We start from the raw sequence: 25,823 nt of genomic DNA on the forward strand, positions 1-25,823 counted from the left end.
TTGTTCTGGCCCGTTGCCCCGGACAATAACATGACAACAGTACATCAGCAACAGACACATAACAACTCAACAATGTTAAATTACTATCAGCAACAGACACAACAACTCAACACTGTTATATTGCTAATCAGCAACAGACACAACAAGTCAACACTGTTATATTGCTAATCAGCAACAGACACAACAACTCAACACTGTTATATTGCTAATCAGCAACAGACACACAACAACTCAACACTGTTATATTGCTAATCAGCAACAGACACAACAACTCAACACTGTTATATTGCTAATCAGCAACAGATACAACAAGTCAACACTGTTATAATGCTAATCAGCAACAGACACAACAACTCAACACTGTTATATTGCTAATCAGCAACAGACACAACAACTCAACACTGTTATATTGCTAATCAGCAACAGACCCAACAACTCAACACTGTTATATTGCTAATCAGCAACAGACACAACAACTCAATACTGTTATATTGCTAATCAGCAATAGACACAACAACTCAACACTGTTATATTGCTAATCAGCAACAGACACATAACAACTCAACACTGTTATATTGCTACTCAGCAACAGACACAACAACTCAACACTGTTATATTGCTACTCAGCAACAGACACAACAACTCAACACTGTTATATTGCTAATCAGCAACAGACACAACAACTCAACACTGTTATATTGCTAATCAGCAACAGACACATGACTCAACTTGACTTTTGACGACACTTCCATCCTAAAATACCATCGTGTGTGTTTCGCAGAATGCCAAGAGTCATAGCTTATCAATGGAAGAGGTGAGATCAGTCCCATGATTCACATCATTTAAGTTGGATTGATATTACTTCTCTTGGTCAATAAGAATTTCATGATCTCTTGAATGATTGATTAAATGCTTGATTGATTGACATTGCATATCTGTAATTGTCACTTCCTCACTAAATCATGTTTCCCTCCTTCAATCACTCTTCTTCTCTCTCTCCCCTCACCCCACCTCTCTCCCATCCTTTTCGTCCCCACTCTCACTCTTCCTCTCTCCATCTCTCTGTCCCCCCACCCCCCCCTCCTCGTCGCCCCGCTCTCACTCTTCCTCTCTCCATCTCTCTGTCCCCCCACCCCCCCCCCCCCGTCGCCCCTCTCTCACTCTTCCTCACTCCATCTCTCTGTCCCCCCACACCCCCCTCCTCGTCGCCCCTGTCTCACTCTTCCTCTCTCCATCTCTCTCCATCTTTACCCCCTCTCTTCTTTGTTTCCATAGCGATGAGTCGCAGCATCGTACGACAGAGTAAGTTCCGGCACGTCTTCGGACAGGCAGGGAAGACGGAGCAGGGCTATGATGACATACGCGTTTCCAAGGTGACGTGGGACAGCTCGTTCTGTGCCGTCAACCCAAAGTTCCTGGCCGTCATTGTGGAGTCCAGTGGGGGCGGAGCCTTCCTCGTCCTGCCCCTCTCTAAGGTAAGTCAGCCCTTAAAGGGGCAATTCGGGATTCAAACAACAACAAAGTAGACACCCTGCCACTTTTTTTTAAACAGCTAAGGGATGGGGCTGGAGGTCAGTCAAACCTTAACTTGTTATGGCTGGGGGCAGTATTGAGTAGCTTGGATGAATAAGGTGCCCAGAGTAAACTGCCTGCTACTCAGTCCCAGTTGCTAATATATGCATAGTATTACTAGATTTGGATAGAAATCACTCTGAAGTTTCTAAAACTGTTTGAATGATGTCTGTGAGTATAACATAACTCAATGGCAGGCAAAAACCTGAGAAAAAATCCAACCAGGAAGTGGGAAATTTGTAGTTTTTCAACTCTTTGCCTATCGAATATACAGTGTCTATGGGGTCAAATTGCACTTCCTAAGGCTTCCACTAGATGTCAACAGTCTTTAGAACCTTGCTTGATGCTTCTACTGTGAAGGAGGGGGGAATGAAAGGGGATTGAGACAGAGGTCTGCCAGAGAAGCATGAGCTGACCACGTGCGTTCACGTGAGAGTTAGCTTGAGTTCCATTGCATTTCTGAAGACAAAGGGATTCTCCGGTTGGAACATTATTGAAGATTTATGATAAAAACATCCTAAGGATTGATTCTATAAATCATTTGACATGTTTCTACGAACTGTAATATAACTTTTTAAACTTTTAGTCTGAACTAAGCGTTTGCGCATTGTGCATTTGGATTACTGGGCTAAACGCGCAAACAAAAAGGAGGTATTTGGACATAAATGATGGACTTTACCGAACAAATCAAACATTTATTGTGGAACTGGGATTCCTGGGAGTGCATTCTGATGAAGATCATCAAAGGTAAGTGAATATTTATAATGTTATTTCTGACTTCTGTTGACTCCACAACATGGCGGATATCTGTATGGCTTGATTTGTTGTCTGAGCGCTGTACTCAGATTATTGCATGGTGTGCTTTTTCGGTAAAGCTTTTTTGAAATCTGTGTATCTATAATTCCATGCATAATAGTTGTATCTTTTAGCAATGTTTATTATGAGTATTTCTGTAAATTGATGTGGCTCTCTGCAAAATCACCGGATGTTTTGGAACTACTAAACATAACGAGCCAATGTAAACTCAGATTTTTGTATATAAATATGAACTTTATCGAACAAAACATACCTGTATTGTGTAACATGAAGTCCTATAAGTGTCATCTGATGAAGATCATCAAAGGGTAGTGATTAATTTTATCTCCATTTCTGCTTTTTGTGACTCCTCTCTTTGGCTGGAAAAATGGCTGTGTTTTTCTGTGACTAGGTGCAGACCAAATATAATCGTTTGGTGTGCTTTCGTCGTAAAGCCTTTTTGAAATCAGACACTGTGGTGGGAGTAACAACAAGTTTATCTTTAAAATGGTGTAAAATACTTCTATGTTTGAGGAATTTTAATTATGAGATTTCTGTTGTTTTGAATTTGGCGCCCTGCACTTTCACTGGCTGTTGTCATATCGATCCCGTTAACGGGATTCAAGCCATAAGAAGTTTTAAAGAGGTATTCTGCAATTGCTACATCCATTTTTTTTTACTTATAAATGAATGACATATACCCATTGACTCTTGAAGAATATTACTTAAAATGCCTCATGACCTTAGTTCAACTGTCGTAGCCCATCAGAACCAACAATATAAGCTTGTTTTACTCCAATGTTTGTAAATAAAGTTTACATTTTTTTTTACAACCCACCATATAGCCTCAAAACCTGGTTAAAACTATAATTTTGATATCATGGATGGTCTCTATGCATCCATAGTCGTCTATGAATTTGAACTTGACATCCCTCAGCTTTCTACAGAAACAAGAGACAGAGGCTTTTGTTATTGTTTCAACTGCTGATTGTCGCTTTATCCGTTTTTGACCTTTGCCTGTATATTTGAACTTATCCTGAAAGTCGTCTGTCATCCATGGTTTGGATTTGTTTCAAAAGCCACTACCAGTACTAACTTAACTTAATAGCCAATGCCAACCAAATGGGAGTGATAGGGAAAACTCAGGGACAAGTTCAAATGCACCGACATCGCATTGTACTTGACTTTTAAAGGTGATTTATGCTTCAGCTGATATCCGTGTCATTTACAGCGAATGTGATCTCTGCTAAAGTCAGGGAAATGGCCTTTAAAAGTCAAGTGCAGTGCGATGTCAGTTTGTTTGAATCCCAGCCTTGGTTTGAAGTTCCTCAGAGGTGATTTAACTAAATATTTTGAACACAATGAGCTTTCTGTGTTGGGCAGTTGAATTGGACTGTGTTGTCAGATATCGACATCTCAGTGAACTTCTATAGTCCGAGCTAAGTCTTAGGTCCCAGATTGTGTTTTGTTAAAATGTCAGAGTGGTGTGTTACCTTTCTCTAGTCTAGCTGATATGCCTGATGGGAACAGCGTTCATTGTGTGGGCACGATTGAGGTCAATTGAAAAGTTATATATTCAGTCAATATTTTGTTTATGTGTGAGAGTTCACTTCCAATCAGTGGTATAACGCAGTTTCACAGGACCCTCCCGCAAGGTGCTAACCCCCCCCCCAAAAAAAATATTTGTACAATTATTTTGGGGGATTTATTTTGCCATGGGGCAAAGAGAGCAATTTGCAATTTTATAGCTAATGTCATGTTATTTTGCACATTTTGCCATGAGGCTGAGAGAAAATGAATCCCCTCTCCCCTCTCTCTCCCCTCCCCCCCTGCTCTCCCCGAGTCTCACGTTTCGCCCTTCTCTCTACCCCCCCTGCTCTCCCCGAGTCTCACGTTTCGCCCTTCTCTCTACCCCCCCTGCTCTCCCCGAGTTTCACGTTTCGCCTTTCTCTCTACCCCCCCTGCTCTCCCGAGTCTCACGTTTCGCCCTTCTCTCTACCCCCCCTGCTCTCCCCGAGTTTCACGTTTCGCCCTTCTCTTTACCCTCCCTGCTCTCCCAGAGTCTCACGTTTCGCCCTTCTCTCTACCCCCCCTGCTCTCCCCGAGTCTCACGTTTCGCCCTTCTCTCTACCCCCCCTGCTCTCCCAGAGTCTCACGTTTTGCCTTTCTCTCTACCCCCCCTGCTCTCCCAGAGTCTCACGTTTCGCCCTTCTCTCTACCCCCCCTGCTCTCCCCGAGTTTCACGTTTCGCCCTTCTCTCTACCCCCCTGCTCTCCCCGAGTGTCACGTTTCGCCCTTCTCTCTACCCCTCCTGCTCTCCCTCAGTCTCACGTTTCGCCCTTCTCTCTACCCCCCCCTGCTCTCCCTCAGTCTCACGTTTCGCCCTTCTCTCTACCCCCCCTGCTCTCCCTCAGTCTCACGTTTCGCTCTTCTCTCTACCCCCCCTGCTCTCCCCGAGTCTCACGTTTCGCCCTTCTTTCTTGGGCCAGATTCACCAAGTGTTTTCTTTGTGTACCAGAGCAAAGTTCTGCACCAGTTTCTTTCCACGGGAAATAACACACAGAAACAATAGAACAAAATAAATATGTTAAAAGGAGACAAGGAAATCATCTAGATAGATAAGTATAGATAAACACAGTTTCATGCTTATCTCACTCCCCTCTGAAACAAGATGACAGGTGGAACCTTTGCACCTGGCGGGAACCGAGCGTTTAGTCTGGCCGTAAGTACCCTGCTCTCTCCCCAGGATACACTGGAGGGGATTGTTCCTACCACCGACTGAAAGCTCAGACTAACTAACCACCTGTTTAGTAAAACCTGCCAAGACAAGATGGATACTTAGAGGATTTACAAAGTTCTAGACTGGTAAGATAATAGTTGCCATTCATTCGAGGTTTAGTTAGATGTTTATATTAGTGTTTGCCTCATGATGAAGGCAGCTTATTGTCTAAAAGTTAGCTAGTTACAGTAACAGATGTATTGCATCGCAGCAGTAGAGTTCCAAGCAAGCTGCCTTGTTGTTCTTTCTGTGTTAATAACAGGGAACGTTTGGTGCCCTTCGTTCAGTGTCCTTGCTAAGGGAAGAATTCAGCTGGAACTCTTGAAGTTGTTGTTATCTGAGTTCTCGTGTGTTTCCCTAGAGGACAAAGCTCCCGATGTGTTACTGTCAGTTCTGCACAGGCATTGCTCTCTTCGCAGTCTATCCACACACAGCAAGGTGTTACCTGAAGCAGGATTTCCCTACCTTCACTCAAGACAGGTCCCCCTGCCTGAAGGCGTCCAATAGGCTAGGGGAAACCGAGCGTTTATCTTCCCCTAGTCTATTGCATGCTTCCCAGCCAAAACAGTTCGGAAGAGTTTGTGCATATACTGTAGCATGGTGACATTTTGGGACGTTTTTGTTTGTTTTGGAAACTGTTCGGCTTTTCGGGCAGACAACATTTTCTATTGAGGGAAGACGGAGTTCGGAGCCATCGTCAACGCCCCATTGTCGGTGATTGGTCAACAGTAGGGATTCTTCAATAAAGTCTTTGTTGTCATTAGGGTTGCACATTTTGGGGAATATTCAGAGGTGGACACTTTCTGTGGGAATTAACTGGAATATATGGGAATGAATGGAAATATATGTAAAATCATATTAATACCATTTAAATGTAGATGTTTGTTGCATTGGATATATTTATCATATCATATGGAGACAGAAACATAAACCTTTTACCTTGTCATAAGTAGACATAGCAAATGGCTTTTGTTGAAAAGAGAAATACTATGTTTTTCCTACCATTGTATTTATAAATATTGCTACAGGCCTAGGCATATTGAACTGCTTTCCACTGCCTGCTGCAACGCAACAATCAGCTATTTGCCACGCGCTGCCCAAATTGCGCGTTTAAAGCAATTAAAGAAGCAAATGATCCTCTGTGGCCAAATCATGCTCTCTGGTGTAGAATTTTGAATTAATTAATTAATTAATTAATGCATATGCATGAGTAATTATATAGCTAATCTTTGCAAATGTAATAAAATGTACTTCGGGGGGGGGCGGTTATCTTCCGCTAGTCTATTGGATGTGCTGCCTATGCTGTCCAATGTGAATGTAACAGGTGCATAACACAGCACTGTCTCTGCTCACTGCTGAGATAAAGTCACGCGGGCTAGTAGCTTCCCTCCGAGTGATGCTCTGCATGGTCCTAAAGCCAGCCTTTTCAATACACGAAACAGTCATTGCATTTTAATCGGGATTTTAATGATTTCATTCAACTTTTTTGTAGCCTACTTTTACATTGTTGGTCTTGATCTACGGTATGGCGACTGCCACCGGGCACAGACGTCAGTTCAGCGTATGGTTTTGATTTACATTTTTGTTGAGTTGTCAACGAACGTGAATTCAACGTAACAATAACAAAACATGTCACCACGTCATTGGATTTAGGTGTCACGTTCTGACCTTGGTTCCTTTGTGATGTCTTTGTTTCAGTATGGTCAGGGCGTGAGTTGGGTGGGCAGTCTATGTTCTTTTTTCTATGATTTGGTATTTCTGTGTTTGGCCTGGTATGGTTCTCAATCAGAGGCAGCTGTCAATCGTTGTCCCTGATTGAGAACCATACTTAGGCAGCCTGTTTTCACCCTTGATGTGGTCCTCACCTTCTTCCACCAACAACGGCTGTGACAGAATCACCCACCAACCAAGGACCAAGCAGCGTGGTATCGGGCAGCAGCGAGATCTGGACTATGTGACAACTTGGGACGAAATAGAAAGGTGGTCGGTCGACCCAGGGAGAGTGCCGGAGCCCGCCTGGGACTCTCTGGAGCAGTGCGAGGAGGGGTACAGGAGATGGAGTTGGCGACACGAACACGGCAGCGCAACAGGCACGAGAGGCAGCCCCCAAAAATGTATTTCTCACAAGATTCTCACAAAAGTTCGCTCTACCAGGGCTCCCGAGTGGCGCGGCGGTCTAAGGTACTGCATCTCAGTGCTAGAGGCGTCACTACAGACACCCTGGTACAGACACCCTGGTACCGATACCCTGGTACAGAGACCCTGGTTCCATTCCAGGCTGTATCACAACTGGCTGTGATTGGGAGTCCCATAGGGTGGCGCACAATTGGCCCAGCGTCGTCTGCGATTGGCCGGGGTAGGCGTCATTGTAAATAATATTTTGTTCTTATCTGACTTGTCTAGTTAAATACAAGTTAAAATAAGCAGTGACCACTGGACAGGGTTTTGGGGCCGGGGAACATCACATTGATGCAAACATATTCTGATCTCTGAAACTGACAGTAAATCTGAACAACTGTCTGTCTATCTATTATTGAAAAACAGACAGACAAAGAGAGCGAGGTGGAGAGAGAGAGAGAAAGAGAGGAACACTGCCGCTACCTCGCTCTCCAACCAAGGTGTGTGAAATGAGGAGCGAACTGAAATGACTGAATATCCTGTTCACTTCAGAGTGAGGAGAGTTTTATTTATACATATATATATATATATTAGAGCGCTGGACAGACAGAGGGAAGAGGAGTGGGAGAGAAATGGTTATACTGTATATTAGAGGGCTGGACACACAGAGGAGTGGGAGAGACATGGTTATACTGTATATTAGAGGGCTGGACACACAGAGGGAAGAGGAGTGGGAGAGAGGGAGAGACATGGTTAGACTGTATATTAGAGGGCTGGACACACAGAGGGAAGAGGAGTGGGAGAGTGGGAGAGACATGGTTATACTGTATATTAGAGGGCTGGACACAGAGGGAAGAGGAGTGGGAGAGAGGGAGAGACATGGTTATACTGTATATTAGAGGGCTGGACAGAGAGGGAAGAGGAGTGGGAGGGAGGGAGAGACATGGTTATACTGTATATTAGAGGGCTGGACACAGAGGGAAGAGGAGTGTGAGAGAGGGAGAGACATGGTTATACTGTATATTAGAGGGCTGGACAGACAGAGAGAAGAGAAGTGGGAGAGAGGGAGAGACATGGTTATACTGTATATTAGAGGGCTGGGAAGAGGAGTGGGAGGGAGGGAGAGACATGGTTATACTGTATATTAGAGGGCTGGACACACAGAGGAGTGGGAGAGAGGTAGAGACATGGTTATACTGTATATTAGAGCGCTGGACAGACAGAGAGAAGTGGAGTGGGAGAATGGGAGAGACATGGTTATACTGTATATTAGAGGGCTGGGAAGAGGAGTGGGAGAATGGGAGAGACATGGTTATACTGTATATTAGAGGGCTGGACACACAGAGGAGTGGGAGAGACATGGTTATACTGTATATTAGAGGGCTGGGAAGAGGAGTGGGAGAGAGGGAGAGACATTGTTATACTGTATATTAGAGGGCTGGACAGACAGAGGGAAGAGGAGTGGGAGAGACATGGTTATACTGTATATTAGAGGGCTGGACACAGAGGGAAGAGGAGTGGGAGAGGCCACCAGGTTTTTGGCTAAAATGTCCTGGTACTGGGTCAAGTTTCTGATGTCCTTGACCATAACATCATAGATCCAGCAACATATTTTACAGTAGGTTAGAGGTTATTTTCTGCTCATGCATTCTCATTTCGACGCCAAACTCACCACTGGCCAAAGAGCTCTATTTCCATGTCATCCAACAAACGTAAACGCCTGGAGTTTACTAAGCAGCATTGGCACTTGGATTGGAGCCAGTGCTTCGGTCAGATGACATGAAAATAGAGCCCTTTGGCCACGCACACTAGTGGTGGGTTTGGCGTCGAAATGATTACCTGTTAAACAAAATATCTTTCTCTGGGAAATGGTATTGGTATAAAATAATATAATTTCCCCATTTTGTTGAGGATACAATATAATTCAGGATCTGTATTATTTTATACAGTCTGTTTTGCTAATCTTTATCAAGAGTGCCAATCATTTCAGACCCCACTGTACATTAGAGGGCTGGAGAGTCAGTCTATATATATCTGTGCTGCTCTCCATCCATCCTGCGCAGGGTCCGAGCCAAAAGAAAAACTCCCCTTTCAACACCTCATCAGACTGCTATAAATACACACCTCAGGATGGTAGGATGTATGTGCGTGTGCGTGTATACGTGCGTGGGTATATGTGTGACGGGGTTGAGAGACGCGTTGTTCGAATTAACAGAACAGGAAGTGACATCATTGGTCAGGAATGCACATGTTCCTGGTGTGTGTTTCAGGCATGGCTAAAATAAAGAAGTGTAGTATGTGAAATGGTGTATGATGCGTTGTGTAGTTATGGTTTGAGTTCAGTCTTTATTGTCAGTCCCACTGTGCAGATGACCAGATGTTTAACAGCTCAGGAACCACATCATTATTATATAGCTTTCTCCTAAAATGTGGGGCATAACTTCTACATTTGTATTGTTATAGCTTTCTCCTAAGATGTGGGGCATAACTTCTACATTTGTATTGTTATAGCTATCTCCTAAGATGTGGGGCATAACTTCTACATTTGTATTGTTATAGCTATCTCCTAAGATGTGGGGCATAACTTCTACATTTGTATTGCCGTTGCTAAAATATAGAGTTTTTCTAACTAGAGTGTACACTGTGTATATTGCAGTGTAATGTGATGCTGTCTGCCTGTCTGTCCTGTCCTATGTGATGTAGATGGGTCGTCTGGATAAGAACCACCCGTTGGTGACTGGCCATACTGGGCCTGTCCTGGACATCGACTGGTGCCCTCACAACGACAACATCCTGGCATCCTGCTCAGAAGACACCACAGCCATGGTAAGGCTGGCTGTGTGTGTGTGTGTGTGTGTGTGTGTGTGTTATATCATAGGAAAACATTATAATGTATGAACTGTCAGTGTTTTTAAGAACTTTCCCTGGTCTGCTGTTCATCTAACGATCTGTTAAACCAAAGGTCCTGACTCTCCGTGGTCAGTAATGATCCCATGAGGAGTACTATAGTACTGTAGTGTGGGATGTTCGCCTCACTTATAACAAGGGCTGAGGACTCAGGTTTGGTGTGTGTGGGAAAATAGAAAGGTGGGTGTTGTTAGGGGGACGGCGTGGTAGGTGGAGGGAAGGGGTGCTGCCTGCAGAGGGATGGGGTGTGGGCGGTCGGGGGGGGGGGGGGTTGTTGGGGTAACGGCTGCTTGGTATTTATAAACATGTGTTAACACAGCTCCCCTGAATACCCCTCTGCCTCATCCACCAATCAGATGACAGAGCCTCTCAGGATGAGCAGGGATGAGATATCAAAGCTGTGTGTGTGGGTGTCTGTGTGTGTGCGCGTGTTTGTGTGTGTGTGTCTGTGTGTGTTTGCAAGGAATGTGGTTTATCAGACCTAGTACTACAGTCCACCAAGACCTTGCATCACAAGGGCAGCACAAGGACAAGTGTGTGTGTGTGTGTGTATGCGTGTGTGTGTGTGCTTTTTTGCGTTCTGGTTTTATCAAAGAGGGAACGTGTTGATGCAAACAAGGGATTTTGTGATAAATAACACATATAGTATATATTACAGTGAAATCAAGCTAAAGGAGTAGATATCATATGGTGATACAGTCAGTAGGATTCGGTCGGTCTGTCGGTCGGTCGGTCCCAGCTCTCTGCAGGTCATTGACCAGGTCCTGCCGTGTAGTTCTGGGCTGATCCCTCACCTTCCTCATGATCATTGATGCCCCACCAGGTGAGATCTTGCATGGAGCCCCAGACCGAGGGTGATTGACCGTCATCTTGAACTTCTTCCATTTTCTAATAATTGCGCCAACAGTTGTTGCCTTCTCACCAAGCTGCTTGCCTATTGTCCTGTATCCCATCCCAGCCTTGTGCAGGTCTACAATTTAACCCTGATGTTCTTACACAGCTCTCTGGTCTTGGCCATTGTGGAGAGGTTGGAGTCTGTTTGATTGAGTGTGTGGACAGGTGCCATAAAATGCAAATTAATTACTTAAAAATCATACAATGTGATTTTCTGGATTTTTGTTTTAGATTCCGTCTCTCACAGTTGAAGTGTACCTATGATAAAAATTACAGACCTCTTCATGCTTTGTAAGTAGGAAAACCTGCAAAATCGGCAGTGTATCAAATACTTGTTCTCCCCACTGTAGATAGCAGCTGTCCAGGCTTGACATTGTGACCAGAGAAGAAGGCCTTAGCTGTAATGTCATCCTTTGGATTTCACAGACAAAAAGACATGGCTTACTGGGCCAGCTAACTTGGCTATCATTAGAGTGTGATTATGTGTGTGTGAAGGGGGGAGAGAGTGTGTGTTTGTGTTTGAAAACACACACACACCAAAGATTTTTGAGGGGGGGTGGTTGGAGTAGCACATTTAATTGAATTAGTATGGAAAAATGTTCTCTAAGATATAGTACTGGAATTAGGTCATAGCAATGTTCTTTGTGTCCCAATGTGTTACAGTATTATGTGTCCCCCTGTTCCCCTGTATGTATAACATTGTATTGTGTCCTTGTGTAGCTGTAACATTGTATTGTGTCACCATGTAGGTGTAACATTATTATGTGTCCCCCTGTATGTATAACATTGTATTGTGTCCCTGTGTAGGTGTAACATTATTATGTGTCCCCCTGTATGTATAACATTGTATTGTGTCCATGTGTAGGTGTAACATTATTATGTGTCCCCCTGTATGCATAACATTGTATTGTGTCCCTGTGTAGCTGTAACAGTAGAATGGGTGTCTCCATTCAAGTTAATGATGGCATAATGGGTGGACTGGCGGCCATGTTTGGGTGTACCCATAGGAGCAAAGCAGGAAGTAAAAGCTACAGTAGGTTGAAGACCTAGAGAATGATAGTGGCCAAAATATCGTTATGGGCAGTGCCATTGAGGACTTCTACCATGGCATATATCATTATATTATATTATTAAAGTAGTCAACTGGGATGGGATTCCTATGGGTTATAGCCTAAATGGCACGGCCCATGCTGTCACAGACACTATAATGGCACAGATATAAAAATGAGTCCTCTATCTATCTCTATGGTTGAAGATGACTAAGGTGAAGACAATGAGACCTCTATCTATCTCTATGGTTGAAGATGACTAAGGTGAAGACAATGAGACCTCTATCTATCTCTATGGTTGAAGATGACTAAGGTGAAGACAATGAGACCTCTATCTATCTCTATGGTTGAAGATGACTAAGGTGAAGACAACGAGACCTCTATCTATCTCTATGGTTGAAGATGACTAAGGTGAAGACAACGAGACCTCTATCTATCTCTATGGTTGAAGATGACTAAGGTGAGACCTCTCATCCAATGGGTTTTGAGAGGGAGGTGAGAAAGGAGGAGAGAAGACGTGAGGAAAATGCAATTGAGATTCTCCCCTTTGTTACCTTCAGCCGAGAGTAAAAGCAGGAAGTCAATCTGGGGCGGCAGGGTAGCCTAGTGGTTAGAGCATTGGGCTAGTAACCGGAAAGGTTGCAAGTTTGAATCCCCAAGCTGATAAGGTACAATCTGTCGTTCTGCCCCTGAACAAGGCACTTAACCCACTGTTCCTAGGCCGTCATTGAAAATAAAAATTTGTTCTTAACTGACTTAGTTAATTAAATAAAGATAAAAAACAAAATCTGTTCAGCACCTACACGTGCTGAAATTTGTTGAATCAACTCAACTGACATTACAAAAAATACATTGCATGAGCCGCATCATTTAAAGGAATATTCTACATTACCATGGAAATGATTGTGTCACAAAACCAAGCAGCCATTTGCGAATGTACCCGTGATACTGTATATAATGACGAGATGATGTCCCCCTTAACAATGAGAGACGTTGTCCCAAATAGCGGGGAGGCAGGTGATCTGCTTATCGCTACATTCCCGCGTGGACAAATTCTGACGCCATGAGTCAACTCATACATGAATATAGATATGGGTTATCTCCATGAGTCTACCAGTCAAATTGCCAGGCTTAGAGGATCCAAAACCGTTCTAGTTATTCTATTTCTATGCGTGTAACGTTATGTGTCATCCTTTAGGCATGTAACGTTGTTATGTGTCATCCTTTAGGCGTGTAACGTTGTTATGTGTCATCCTTTAGGTGTGTAATGTCGTTATGTGTCATCCTTTAGGCGTGTAACGTTGTTATGTGTCATCCTTTAGGCATGTAACGTTGTTATGTGTCATCCTTTAGGCGTAAAACGTTGTTATGTGTCATCCTTTAGGCGTGTAACATTGTTATGTGTCATCCTTTAGGCGTGTAACGTTGTTATGTGTCATCCTTTAGGTGTGTAACATTGTTATGTGTCATCCTTTAGGCGTAAAACGTTGTTATGTGTCATCCTTTAGGTGTGTAACATTGTTATGTGTCATCCTTTAGGCGTGTAACGTTGTTATGTGTCATCCTTTAGGCATGTAACGTTGTTATGTGTCATCCTTTAGGCGTAAAACGTTGTTATGTGTCATCCTTTAGGCGTGTAACCTTGTTATGTGTCATCCTTTAGGTGTGTAACATTGTTATGTGTCATCCTTTAGGTGTGTAACATTGTTATGTGGCATCCTTTAGGCGCGTAACGTTATATTGTTGGGTGAAGTTCGTATATTCACTCTGGCTATCTACTCCAATTTCAGAGCACTCTCATCTAACTGTGCCTGGAGCTCAGAATAACTGATGAATTTACAAACGCTCAACACCCGTTGAATGTGGCCGGTGCCAGTAAAAAAATAGTAATTCAATTGTTGCCAGCAGCACAGTTACAGTCACCAACACTCTGAAAAACACAACAGCCTAACCGGCTCTGCTAGGATGAGTAAAATGGTCAGAGTGAGGTGTTTTCTCTCAATTGTGTCTGGAAATAGCTAGCCAACGTTAGCCAGTTAGCTTGGGTGCTTGACTGTCGTGCTCGGATTAACGCTACTCCTCGGCCAGAGTGTCCAGCGTGCGCTCTGAACGCTCCGAGAGCAAATGCTCTGAATTTTGCGAACACCCAGAGGTCACTCTGAGTGCGCTCCAGATTGAATTTACGAACGCCCCGAGCGCTCCAAATTGACTTTACGAATACACCCATTGTGTCCTCCTGTAGGTGTAACATTGTATTATGTCCCCTTATTCATGGGTTGCATGTTTCATCACAATATTGTTTGTAACATTCGTTTTAGGACTGATGCCCGACTGAGCATTCTTTTCAATGCATTGTCATTTGGCACTGATTAATATTTAATCAAACATGCATTACTGTGGCTTGGAAATACAATAACATTTCTAAAGGAGACAGATAATTATAGGAAAACCTTTTGCCATTGTGATGTTGCCAGATTGACTTTAGATGCAACGTTAGCTAGCTAGCTATGATTGAGGAGAGACCAATCGGATGTCCATGCTCCCAGCAAGGCGTATCCTGACTTTTGGGCACTACTATGTCGGATACACGGCTTGAGAAAGTTCACAACATGACGTGACCAAGTGTTGGAGGTGCGACCTATAGGTGTAACGTAGCTTTTTCCCCCTGTAGGTGGAACATTATTTTGTGTCCTTCTATAGGTGTAACGTAGCTTTTTCCCCCTCTAGGTGGAACATTATTTTGTGTCCTTCTATAGGTGTAACGTTGCTTTTTCCCCCTCTAGGTGGAACATTATTTTGTGTCCTTCTATAGGTGTAACGTAGCTTTTTCCCCCTCTAGGTGGAACATTATTTTGTGTCCTTCTATAGGTGTAACGTTGCTTTTTCCCCCTCTAGGTGTAACGTCTTTTTGTGTCCCCCTGTAATTGATAAAGTTATATTGTGTTCCCCTGCAGGTGTGGCAGATCCCTGACCAGATGGGGACCCGGCCCATATCAGAGCCCATCGTGGTCCTGGAGGGACACTCCAAACGCGTCGGCATTGTCACCTGGCACCCCACCGCACGCAACATACTACTCACTGCAGGTACACACAGACACAGACACACACACAATCATGCACTCACTCGCACACTTTCTCACCCTACTCCTCCCTCCCTACCCCCAGGCAGTGATAACCTGATAATAATCTGGAACGTGGGAACTGGCGAGGCGCTCATCTCCATGGACGACCACCCAGACCTCATCTACAACGTCAGCTGGAACCGTAACGGCAGCCTGTTCTGCACCACCTGTAAAGACCGACGCCTCCGTGTATGTGACCCCCGCAAGAGAGAGGTGGTCGCGGTGAGTTGGTGAATGGGGGAGCTGGGGGGGGGGAATGAAGATGACAGGGCAAGAGAGAGGTGGTCGCGGTGAGTTGGTGAATGGGGGAGCTGGGGGGGGGGGGGGGGGGGAATGAAGATGACAGGGCAAGAGAGAGGTGGTCGCGGTGAGTTGGTGAATGGGGGAGCTGGGGGGGGGGGGGGGGAATTAAGATGACAAGGTAAGAGAGAGGTGGTCTCAGAGAGGTCAAAGGTCACAGTTTCCCAGACCTAGTCTCTGTACTCAAAGTGAGTGATTCTTATTTACAATGACGACATGGCAAAAGGCCCCCAGTGGAGACGGGGGACAATAACAAAACAAAAAACAATGGAAGACACAATGGACAACACAGACAGAAGACACTGGCAACAGCACATGTACAACAGCAAACGATCAGTGGAATTGTGGCAAACGATCAGTGTGTGTGTGTGTGTGTGTGTGTGTGTGTGTGTGTGTGTGTGTGTGTGTGTAAGTAAAGAAATAAAACAACAGTAAAAAGACATTTGAAAAAAGAGTAGCAAGGCTTTATACAGACACCAGTTAGTCAGGCTTATTGAGGTAGTATGTACATGTAGGTATCGTTAAAGTGACTGTACATATATGATGAACAGAGAGTAGCAGAAGCGTAAAAAGAGGGGTTGGCGGGTGGTGGGACACAATGCAGATAGCCCGGTTAGCCAATGTGCGGGAGCACTGGTTGGTCGGGCCAATTTAGGTAGTATGTACATGATTGTATGGTATATACTCTATATACAAAAATATGTGGACACCCCTTCAAATTAGTGGATTCGGCTATTTCAGCCACACCTGTTGCTGACAGGTATATAAAATTGAGCACACAGCCATGCGATCTCCATAGACAAACATTCTCAGTAGAATGGCCTTACTGAAGAGCTAAGTGACTTTTAACGTGGCACCGTCATAGGATACCACCTTTACAAGTCAGTTCGTCTATTTTTTTTCCTGCTGTAGATGCCTCGGTCAACTGTAAGTGTATTTATTGTGAAGTGGAAATGTCTAGGAGCAACAACGGCTCAGCCGCAAAGTGGTAGGCCACACAAGCTCACAGAACGGGACCGCCGAGTGCTGAGGCATGTAGCTCGTAAAAATCGTCTGTCCTCAGTTGCAACACTCACTACCGAGTTCCAAACTGCCTCTGGTAGCAACGTCAGTTAATGCTACAGCATACATTCTAGACGATTCTGTGCTTCCAACTTTGTGGCAACAGTTTGGGGAAGGCCCTTTCCTGTTTCAGCATGACAATGCCCCCCAGGCACAAAGCCAGGCCCATAAAGAAAAGGTTTGTCGAGATCAGTGTGGAAAAACTTGACTGGCCTGCAGAGAGCCCTGACCTCAACCCCATCAAACACCTTTGGGATGAATTGGAACGCCAACCTTGAGGCAGGCCTAATCACCCAACATCAGTGCCCGACAACACTAATGCTCTTGTGGCTGAATGGAAGCAAGTCCCCGCATCAATGTTCCAGTATCTAGTGGAAAGCCTTCCCAGAAGACTGGAGGCTGTTATAGCAGCAATGTTCCAACATCTAGTGGAAAGCCCAGAAGAGTATTTCTTCATTCCATTATTTTACTTGTTGATTTGTGTATATTGTTGTGTATTGTTAGATATTACTGCATTGTTGGTGCTAGGAACACAAGCATTTAGTGTGACCACCATTTGCCTCATGCAGCACGACACATCTCCTTCGCTTTGAGTTTATCAGCTGTTGGCTGTGGCCTTTGAAATGTTGTCCCACTCCTCTTCTGTCGTACACGTCGATCCAGAGCATCCCAAACATGCTCAATGGGTGACATGTCTGGTGAGTATGCAGGCCATGGAATAACTGGGACATTTTCAGCTTCCAGGAATTTCGTACAGATCCTTGCGACATGGGGCCCCGCATTATCATGCTGAATGTGTCATGTATTGTCATGTTGTGTCTTGTTTCTGTCCTTTCCCTTCACCCTGTCTCCCTCTGCTGGTCGTTATTAGGTTACCTTTTCTCCCCCTCTTTCCCCCAGCTGTTCCTTGTCTCCTCCTAACTACCTCGTCACCCCTTTTCCCACCTGTTCCCTTTTTCCCTCTGATTAGTCCTCTATATCTCTCTCTGTTTCTGCTCCTGTCTTTGTCGGATTCTTGTTTGTGTTATTCATGCCTGAACCAGACTATCGTCATGTTTGCTGCAACCTTGTCCTGTCCTGTCGGAATCTGCCGGTCCATCTGAGCCTACGTATGTTTTGTTATTAAAGAAGCTCTGTTTACGTTAATTCGCTTTTGGGTCCTCATTCACGCACCGTAACAGAAGAATCCGACCAAGAATGGACCCAGCGACTTCGGATCCTCTCCACTCAGCCGTCGAGATCCAGGGAGCGATGCTAGGCAGACACGAGCAGGAATTGTCTGCTGCTCGACATGCCGTTGAGACCCTGGCCACCCAAGTCTCCAACCTCACAGAACAGGTTCACCATCTCCGCCTCGATCCACCGGCCACTTCCAGGGCTTTCGAATCTCCGGAGCCCAGAATCAATAACCCGCCGTGTTACTCTGGGGAGCCCACTGAATGCCGCTCGTTCCTCACCCAGTGTGATATTGTGTTTTCTCTCCAGCCCAACACTTACTCCAGGAGCACTGCTCGTATCGCCTACGTCATATCTCTCCTTACTGGACGGGCTCGTGAGTGGGGCACGGCAATCTGGGAGGCAAGGGCTGAGTGTACTAACCAGTATCAGGACTTTAAGGAGGAGATGATACGGGTTTTTGATCGATCTGTTTTTGGGGAGGAGGCTTCCAGGGCCCTGTCTTCCCTATGTCAAGGTAATCGATCCATAACAGACTACTCTATTGAGTTTCGCACTCTTGCTGCCTCCAGTGGCTGGAACGAGCCGGCTTTGCTCGCTCGTTTTCTGGAGGGTCTCCGCGCAGAGGTAAAGGATGAGATTCTCTCCCGGGAGGTTCCTTCCAGCGTGGATTCCTTGATTGAACTCGCTATTCGCATTGAGCGACGGGTTGATCTTCGTCACCGAGCTCGTGGAAAGGAGCTCGCGTTCTCCGTTGCCCCCCTCTCCGCATCACTACCATCTTCCTCTGCCGGCTCGGGTGCTGAGCCTATGCAGCTGGGAGGTATCCGCATCTCGACTAAAGAGAGGGAACGGAGAATCACCAACCGCCTCTGTCTCTATTGCGGTTCCGCTGGTCATTTTGTCACTTCATGTCCAGTAAAAGCCAGAGCTCATCAGTAAGCGGAGGGCTACTGGTGAGCGCTACTACTCCTGTCTCTCCTTCAAGATCCTGCACTACCTTGTCGGTCCATCTACGCTGGACCGGTTCGTCAGCTTCCTGCAGTGCCTTAATAGACTCTGGGGCGGAGGGCTGTTTTATGGACGAGACCTGGGCTCGGAAACATGACATTCCTCTCAGACAGTTAAGGGAGCCCACGGCCTTGTTCGCCTTGGATGGTAGTCCTCTCCCCAGGATTCAGCGTGAGACGCTACCTTTAACCCTCACTGTCTCTGGTAATCATAGCGAAACCATTTCTTTTTTAATTTTTCGTTCACCTTTTACACCTGTTGTTTTGGGCCATCCCTGGCTAGTTTGTCATAATCCTTCTATTAATTGGTCTAGTAATTCTATCCTCTCCTGGAACGTCTCTTGTCATGTGAAATGTTTAATGTCTGCTATCCCTCCTCTTTCCTCTGTCTCTTCTTCACAGGAGGAGCCTGGTGATTTGACAGGGGTGCCGGAGGAATATCACGATCTGCGCACGGTGTTCAGTCGGTCCAGGGCCACCTCTCTTCCTCCACACCGGTCGTATGATTGTAGTATTGATCTCCTTCCGGGAACCACTCCCCCCCGGGGTAGACTATACTCTCTGTCGGCTCCCGAACGTAAGGCTCTCGAAGATTATTTGTCTGTAGCTCTTGCCGCCGGTACCATAGTCCCCTCCTCCTCTCCCGCCGGAGCAGGGTTTTTTTTTGTTAAGAAGAAGGACGGGTCCCTGCGCCCCTGCATAGATTATCGAGGGCTGAATGACATAACAGTGAAGAATCGTTATCCGCTTCCTCTTATGTCTTCAGCCTTCGAGATCCTGCAGGGAGCCAGGTTTTTCACTAAGTTGGACCTTCGTAACGCTTACCATCTCGTGCGCATCAGGGAGGGGGACGAGTGGAAGACGGCGTTTAACACTCCGTTAGGGCACTTTGAATACCGGGTTCTTCCTTTCGGCCTCGCTAACGCTCCAGCTGTCTTTCAGGCATTAGTCAATGATGTCCTGAGAGACATGCTGAACATCTTTGTTTTCGTTTACCTTGACGATATCCTGATTTTTTCACCGTCACTCCAGATTCATGTTCAGCACGTTCGACGTGTCCTCCAGCGCCTTTTAGAGAATTGTCTTTTTGTGAAGGCTGAGAAGTGCACTTTTCATGCCTCCTCCGTCACATTTCTCGGTTCTGTTATTTCTGCTGAAGGCATTAAGATGGATCCCGCTAAGGTCCAGGCTGTCATTGATTGGCCCGTCCCTAAGTCACGCGTCGAGCTGCAGCGCTTTCTCGGCTTCGCGAACTTCTATCGTCGTTTCATCCGTAATTTCGGTCAGGTGGCAGCTCCTCTCACAGCCCTTACTTCTGTCAAGACGTGCTTTAAGTGGTCCGTTTCCGCCCAGGGAGCTTTTGATCTCCTCAAGAATCGTTTTACATCCGCTCCTATCCTTGTTACACCTGACGTCTCTAGACAGTTCGTGGTCGAGGTTGACGCGTCAGAGGTGGGCGTGGGAGCCATTCTTTCTCAGCGCTCCCTCTCTGACGACAAGGTCCACCCTTGCGCGTATTTTTCTCATCGCCTGTCGCCGTCGGAACGTAACTATGATGTGGGAAACCGCGAACTGCTCGCCATCCGCTTAGCCCTAGGCGAATGGCGACAGTGGTTGGAGGGGGCGACCGTTCCTTTTGTCGTTTGGACTGACCATAGGAACCTTGAGTACATCCGTTCTGCCAAACGACTTAATGCGCGTCAGGCGCGCTGGGCGCTGTTTTTCGCTCGTTTCGAGTTCGTGATTTCTTATCGTCCGGGCTCTAAGAACACCAAGCCTGATGCTTTATCTCGTCTCTTCAGTTCTTCAGTAGCCTCCACTGACCCCGAGGGGATTCTCCCTGAGGGGCGTGTTGTCGGGTTGACTGTCTGGGGAATTGAGAGGCAGGTAAAGCAAGCACTCACTCAAACTCCGTCGCCGCGCGCTTGTCCCAGGAACCTTCTTTTCGTTCCCGTTCCTACTCGTCTGGCCGTTCTTCAGTGGGCTCACTCTGCCAAGTTAGCCGGCCACCCTGGCGTTCGGGGTACGCTTGCTTCCATTCGCCAGCGTTTTTGGTGGCCCACCCGGGAGCATGACACGCGTCGCTTCGTGGCTGCTTGTTCGGTCTGCGCGCAGACTAAGTCCGGTAACTCCCCTCCTGCCGGCCGTCTCAGGCCGCTTCCCATTCCCTCTCGACCGTGGTCTCACATCGCCTTAGATTTTGTCACCGGACTGCCTTCGTCAGCGGGGAAGACTGTTATTCTTACGGTTGTCGACAGGTTCTCTAAGGCGGCTCATTTTATTCCCCTTGCTAAGCTTCCTTCTGCTAAAGAGACGGCACAAATCATCATCGAGAATGTTTTCAGAATTCATGGCCTTCCGTCAGACGTCGTTTCGGACAGAGGTCCGCAATTCACGTCTCAATTTTGGAGGGAGTTTTGCCGTTTGATTGGGGCTTCCGTCAGTCTCTCTTCCGGCTTTCACCCCCAGTCTAACGGTCAAGCAGAACGGGCCAATCAGACTATTGGTCGCATCTTACGCAGTCTTTCTTTTCGCAACCCTGCGTCTTGGTCAGAACAGCTCCCCTGGGCAGAATACGCCCACAACTCGCTTCCTTCGTCTGCGACCGGGCTATCTCCTTTTCAGAGTAGCCTCGGGTACCAGCCTCCGCTGTTCTCATCTCAGTTCGCCGAGTCCAGCGTCCCCTCCGCTCAGGCTTTTGTCCAACGTTGCGAGCGCACCTGGAAGAGGGTCAGGTCTGCACTTTGCCGTTATAGGGCGCAGACTGTGAGGGCTGCTAATAAGCGTAGAACTAAGAGTCCTAGATATTGTCGCGGTCAGAGAGTTTGGCTCTCCACTCAGAACCTTCCCCTTAAGACCGCTTCTCGCAAGTTGACCCCGCGGTTCATTGGTCCGTTCCGTATTTCCCAGATCATTAATCCTGTCGCAGTTCGACTTCTTCTTCCGCGATATCTTCGTCGCGTCCACCCGGTCTTCCATGTCTCCTGTGTCAAGCCCGTTCTTCGCGCCCCCGCTCGTCTTCCCCCCCCCCCCCCCCATCCTTGTCGAGGGCGCACCCATCTACAGGGTCCGTAGGATTTTGGACATGCGTCCTCGGGGCCGTGGTCATCAGTACCTAGTAGATTGGGAGGGGTACGGTCCTGAGGAGAGGAGTTGGGTTCCCTCTCGGGACGTGCTGGACCGTGCGCTGATCGATGATTTCCTCCGTTGCCGCCAGGTTTCCTCCTCGAGTGCGCCAGGAGGCGCTCGGTGAGTGGGGGGGTACTGTCATGTATTGTCATGTTGTGTCTTGTTTCTGTCCTTTCCCTTCACCCTGTCTCCCTCTGCTGGTCGTTATTAGGTTACCTTTTCTCCCCCTCTTTCCCCCAGCTGTTCCTTGTCTCCTCCTAACTACCTCGTCACCCCTTTTCCCACCTGTTCCCTTTTTCCCTCTGATTAGTCCTCTATATCTCTCTCTGTTTCTGCTCCTGTCTTTGTCGGATTCTTGTTTGTGTTATTCATGCCTGAACCAGACTATCGTCATGTTTGCTGCAACCTTGTCCTGTCGGAATCTGCCGGTCCATCTGAGCCTACGTATGTTTTGTTATTAAAGAAGCTCTGTTTACGTTAATTCGCTTTTGGGTCCTCATTCACGCACCGTAACAGAATGAGGTGATGGCGGCGGATGAAAGGCAGAACCAATGGGCCTCAGGATCTCGTCATGGTATCTCTGTGCATTTTAATTGCCATCGATAAAATGCAATTGTGTTCGTTGTCCGTAGCTTATGACTGCCTGCCCATACCATCACCCCAGCGCCACCGTGGGGCCCTCTGTTCACAACGTTGACATCAGCAAACTTCCCGCCCACACAATGCCATACACGTTACGCTGTCTACCATCTGCCCGGTACAGTTGAAACTGGCGTTAATCCATGAAGACCACACTTCTCCAGCGTGACAGTGGCCATCGAGGGTGAGCATTTGCCAACTGAAGCCGGTTACGACGCCAAACTGCAGTCAGGTCAAGACCCCGGTGAGGATGACGAGCATGCAAAAAAACTTCCCTGAGATAGTCTCTGACAGTTTGTGCAGAACTTTTTCAGTTGTGCAAAGCCACACTTACATTAGCTGTCTGGGTGGCTGGTGTCGGTTGAAGAAGCCAGATGTGGAGGTCCTGGGTTGGCATGTTTGCACGTGGTCTGCAATGTGAGGCCGGTTGGACGTACTGCCAAATTATCTAAAACGACGTTGGAGGCGGCTTATGGTAAAGAAACAAACATTCAATTATTTGGCAACAGTTCTGGTGGACATTCCTGCAGTCAGCATGCCAATTGCACACTTCCTCAAAACTTGAGACATCTGTGGCATTGTGTTGTGTGACATAACTGCACATTTTAAAGTGGCCTTTTTATTGTCCCCAGTACAAGGTGAACCTGTGTAATGATCATGCTTTTTAATCAGCCTCTAGATATGCCACAAGTGTCAGGTGGATGGATTATCTTGGCAAAGGAGAAATGCTCACTAACAGGGATGTAAACACATTTGTGCACAAAATTTGAGATAAATAACACTTTACATGTTGCGTTTATATTTTTGTTCAGTGTAGATATTTAGTACAAATCGTGCAGGCCTCAATGGGACTGCTTGTGCTTTCACAGAAGCCACGATGAGCCCTCTTTCCACCTTGATGGGTGCTCTGTACTCTGTTAGTGATGTCTGTCTTGTCCGTTCGGTCCAATAGGAGAGGATGGCTCCACACGACGGGATCCGACCGATGAGGGCCATCTTTACCAGAGACGGAAACCTGTTCACTACCGGCTTCACCAGGATGAGTCAGAGAGAGCTGGGCTTGTGGGACCCGGTAACACACACAGACAAATACACACGAGCACACACAAATACACACACAAACACAGTCGACACATATGGACACACATGCATGCACCCTCACTCGTAATTCCTCTTGAAGGACAGTGAACATCGGTCCAATGAATTCCTCTCGTCCCTCTTCTCTCATCTTGTCCTTCTTTGCTCTGTTCCTACCAGACAAGTTTTGAGGAGCCTATTGCACTGCTGGAGTTGGACACAAGTAACGGTGTGTTGTTACCTTACTACGACCCAGACACCAACATGGTTTACCTCTGTGGAAAGGTATAAAACACACACACACACCACACACACACACACCACACACACACACACACCACACACACACACGCACACACCACACCACACCACACACACACACAGTAAAACAGTATTATCCATTACCTTGATACTACTACTGTAAATCCTCCCCTCCCCTCTTCTTTCCCACCCTTCCCCTCCCCTCCTCTCCCTCCCCTCCCTCTTATTTCCTCCTCTCCCCTCCCTTCCCCCCTTTCCTCCTCTCCTTTCCTCCTCTCCTTTCCTCCTTTCCCCCTCTCCTTTCCTCCTCTCCCCTTCCATCTTCTCCCCTCCCCTCTCTTCTACTCACTCCTCCCCTCCTATCTAGGGGGACAGTAGTATCCGGTACTTTGAGATAACAGAGGAGCCTCCCTATGTCCACTACCTCAGTACCTTCAGCAGCAAGGAGCCTCAGAGGGGGATGGGCTTCATGCCTAAGAGAGGGGTGGACGTCAGCAAGTGTGAGATCGCCAGGTAGGAAACTGCGCACACACACGCGCACAGACACACACGCACACACACTCCCAATCAGGGATGGACATTACACACAGGTATATGCAATGCAATTCCGATACCTTTTGGAAACAAAACAAGTTTTATAAGGAAGATGGGATCCACCCAAATCATTTGGGTTCCTGGATCCTTTCACAGCACTATAAGGCTGAGTTGAGACAATGACTTATCAATGACCCAAGCCCAGTTTAGATAATCCCTACCATTGTGTTGCTGAGTTGTGATAATGCTTCAGCAAATGTACATTATCACAGGGGCGTTGGTAGACACCATGTAAGTAACCTAATTTATGTCCCTCTAACTGCCCTGAACGCCTCTGCTGGTCCTACAGCTATTGTATGCAGTAATCATGTGCCTATGAATCAAATGTATACTGTTAGCACTGAGGCGGTGTGCCCAAGTAGGAAGTCCACTGTGTGCAGCTCAACCTGCACTAACAGAAATAACATGAGAATACAGTGCCTTGCGAAAGTATTCGGCCCCCTTGAACTTTGCGACCTTTTGCCACATTTCAGGCTTCAAACATAAAGATATAAAACTGTATTTTTTTGTGAAGAATCAACAAGTGGGACACAATCATGAAGTGGAACAACATTTATTGGATATTTCAAACTTTTTTAACAAATCAAAAACTGAAAAATTGGGCGTGCAAAATTATTCAGCCCCCTTAAGTTAATACTTTGTAGCGCCACCTTTTGCTGCGATTACAGCTGTAAGTCGCTTGGGGTATGTCTCTATCAGTTTTGCACATCGAGAGACTGACATTTTTTCCCATTCCTCCTTGCAAAACAGCTCGAGCTCAGTGAGGTTGGATGGAGAGCATTTGTGAACAGCAGTTTTCAGTTCTTTCCACAGATTCTCGATTGGATTCAGGTCTGGACTTTGACTTGGCCATTCTAACACCTGGATATGTTTATTTTTGAACCATTCCATTGTAGATTTTGCTTTATGTTTTGGATCATTGTCTTGTTGGAAGACAAATCTACGTCCCAGTCTCAGGTCTTTTGCAGACTCCATCAGGTTTTCTTCCAGAATGGTCCTGTATTTGGCTCCATCCATCTTCCCATCAATTTTAACCATCTTCCCTATCCCTACATTGGGGATGGTGTGTTCCTTTTAAGCCAAACATAACGTTTTGCATTGTTGCCAAAAAGTTCAATTTTGGTTTCATCTGACCAGAGCACCTTCTTCCACATGTTTGGTGTGTCGCCCAGGTGGCTTGTGGCAAACTTGAAACAACACTTTTTATGGATATCTTTAAGAAATGGCTTTCTTCTTGCCACTCTTCCATAAAGGCCAGATTTGTGCAATATATGACTGATTGTTGTCCTATGGACAGAGTCACCCACCTCAGCTGTAGATCTCTGCAGTTCATCCAGAG

At 46.3% G+C, this 25,823-nt stretch overlaps 1 protein-coding gene across 1 annotated transcript in view; it reads left to right on the forward strand.

Annotated features, from left to right (window-relative positions):
• The window catches only part of LOC139388043 (coronin-6-like), a 43,805-nt gene that overhangs the window by 8,418 nt on the left and 9,564 nt on the right, over window positions 1-25,823 (forward strand). The window contains exons 2-8 of the mRNA XM_071134542.1: window positions 1,276-1,475; window positions 9,968-10,090; window positions 15,069-15,198; window positions 15,280-15,458; window positions 23,505-23,624; window positions 23,810-23,914; window positions 24,258-24,403. Of these exons, the coding sequence (XP_070990643.1) occupies window positions 1,278-1,475; window positions 9,968-10,090; window positions 15,069-15,198; window positions 15,280-15,458; window positions 23,505-23,624; window positions 23,810-23,914; window positions 24,258-24,403 (1,001 nt within the window). The 5' untranslated portion in view covers window positions 1,276-1,277. The remainder of the gene's footprint in view (window positions 1-1,275; window positions 1,476-9,967; window positions 10,091-15,068; window positions 15,199-15,279; window positions 15,459-23,504; window positions 23,625-23,809; window positions 23,915-24,257; window positions 24,404-25,823) is intronic.

The sequence above is a fragment of the Oncorhynchus clarkii genome, chromosome 29 (assembly GCF_045791955.1).
Source record: "Oncorhynchus clarkii lewisi isolate Uvic-CL-2024 chromosome 29, UVic_Ocla_1.0, whole genome shotgun sequence".
NCBI lineage: Eukaryota > Metazoa > Chordata > Actinopteri > Salmoniformes > Salmonidae > Oncorhynchus > Oncorhynchus clarkii.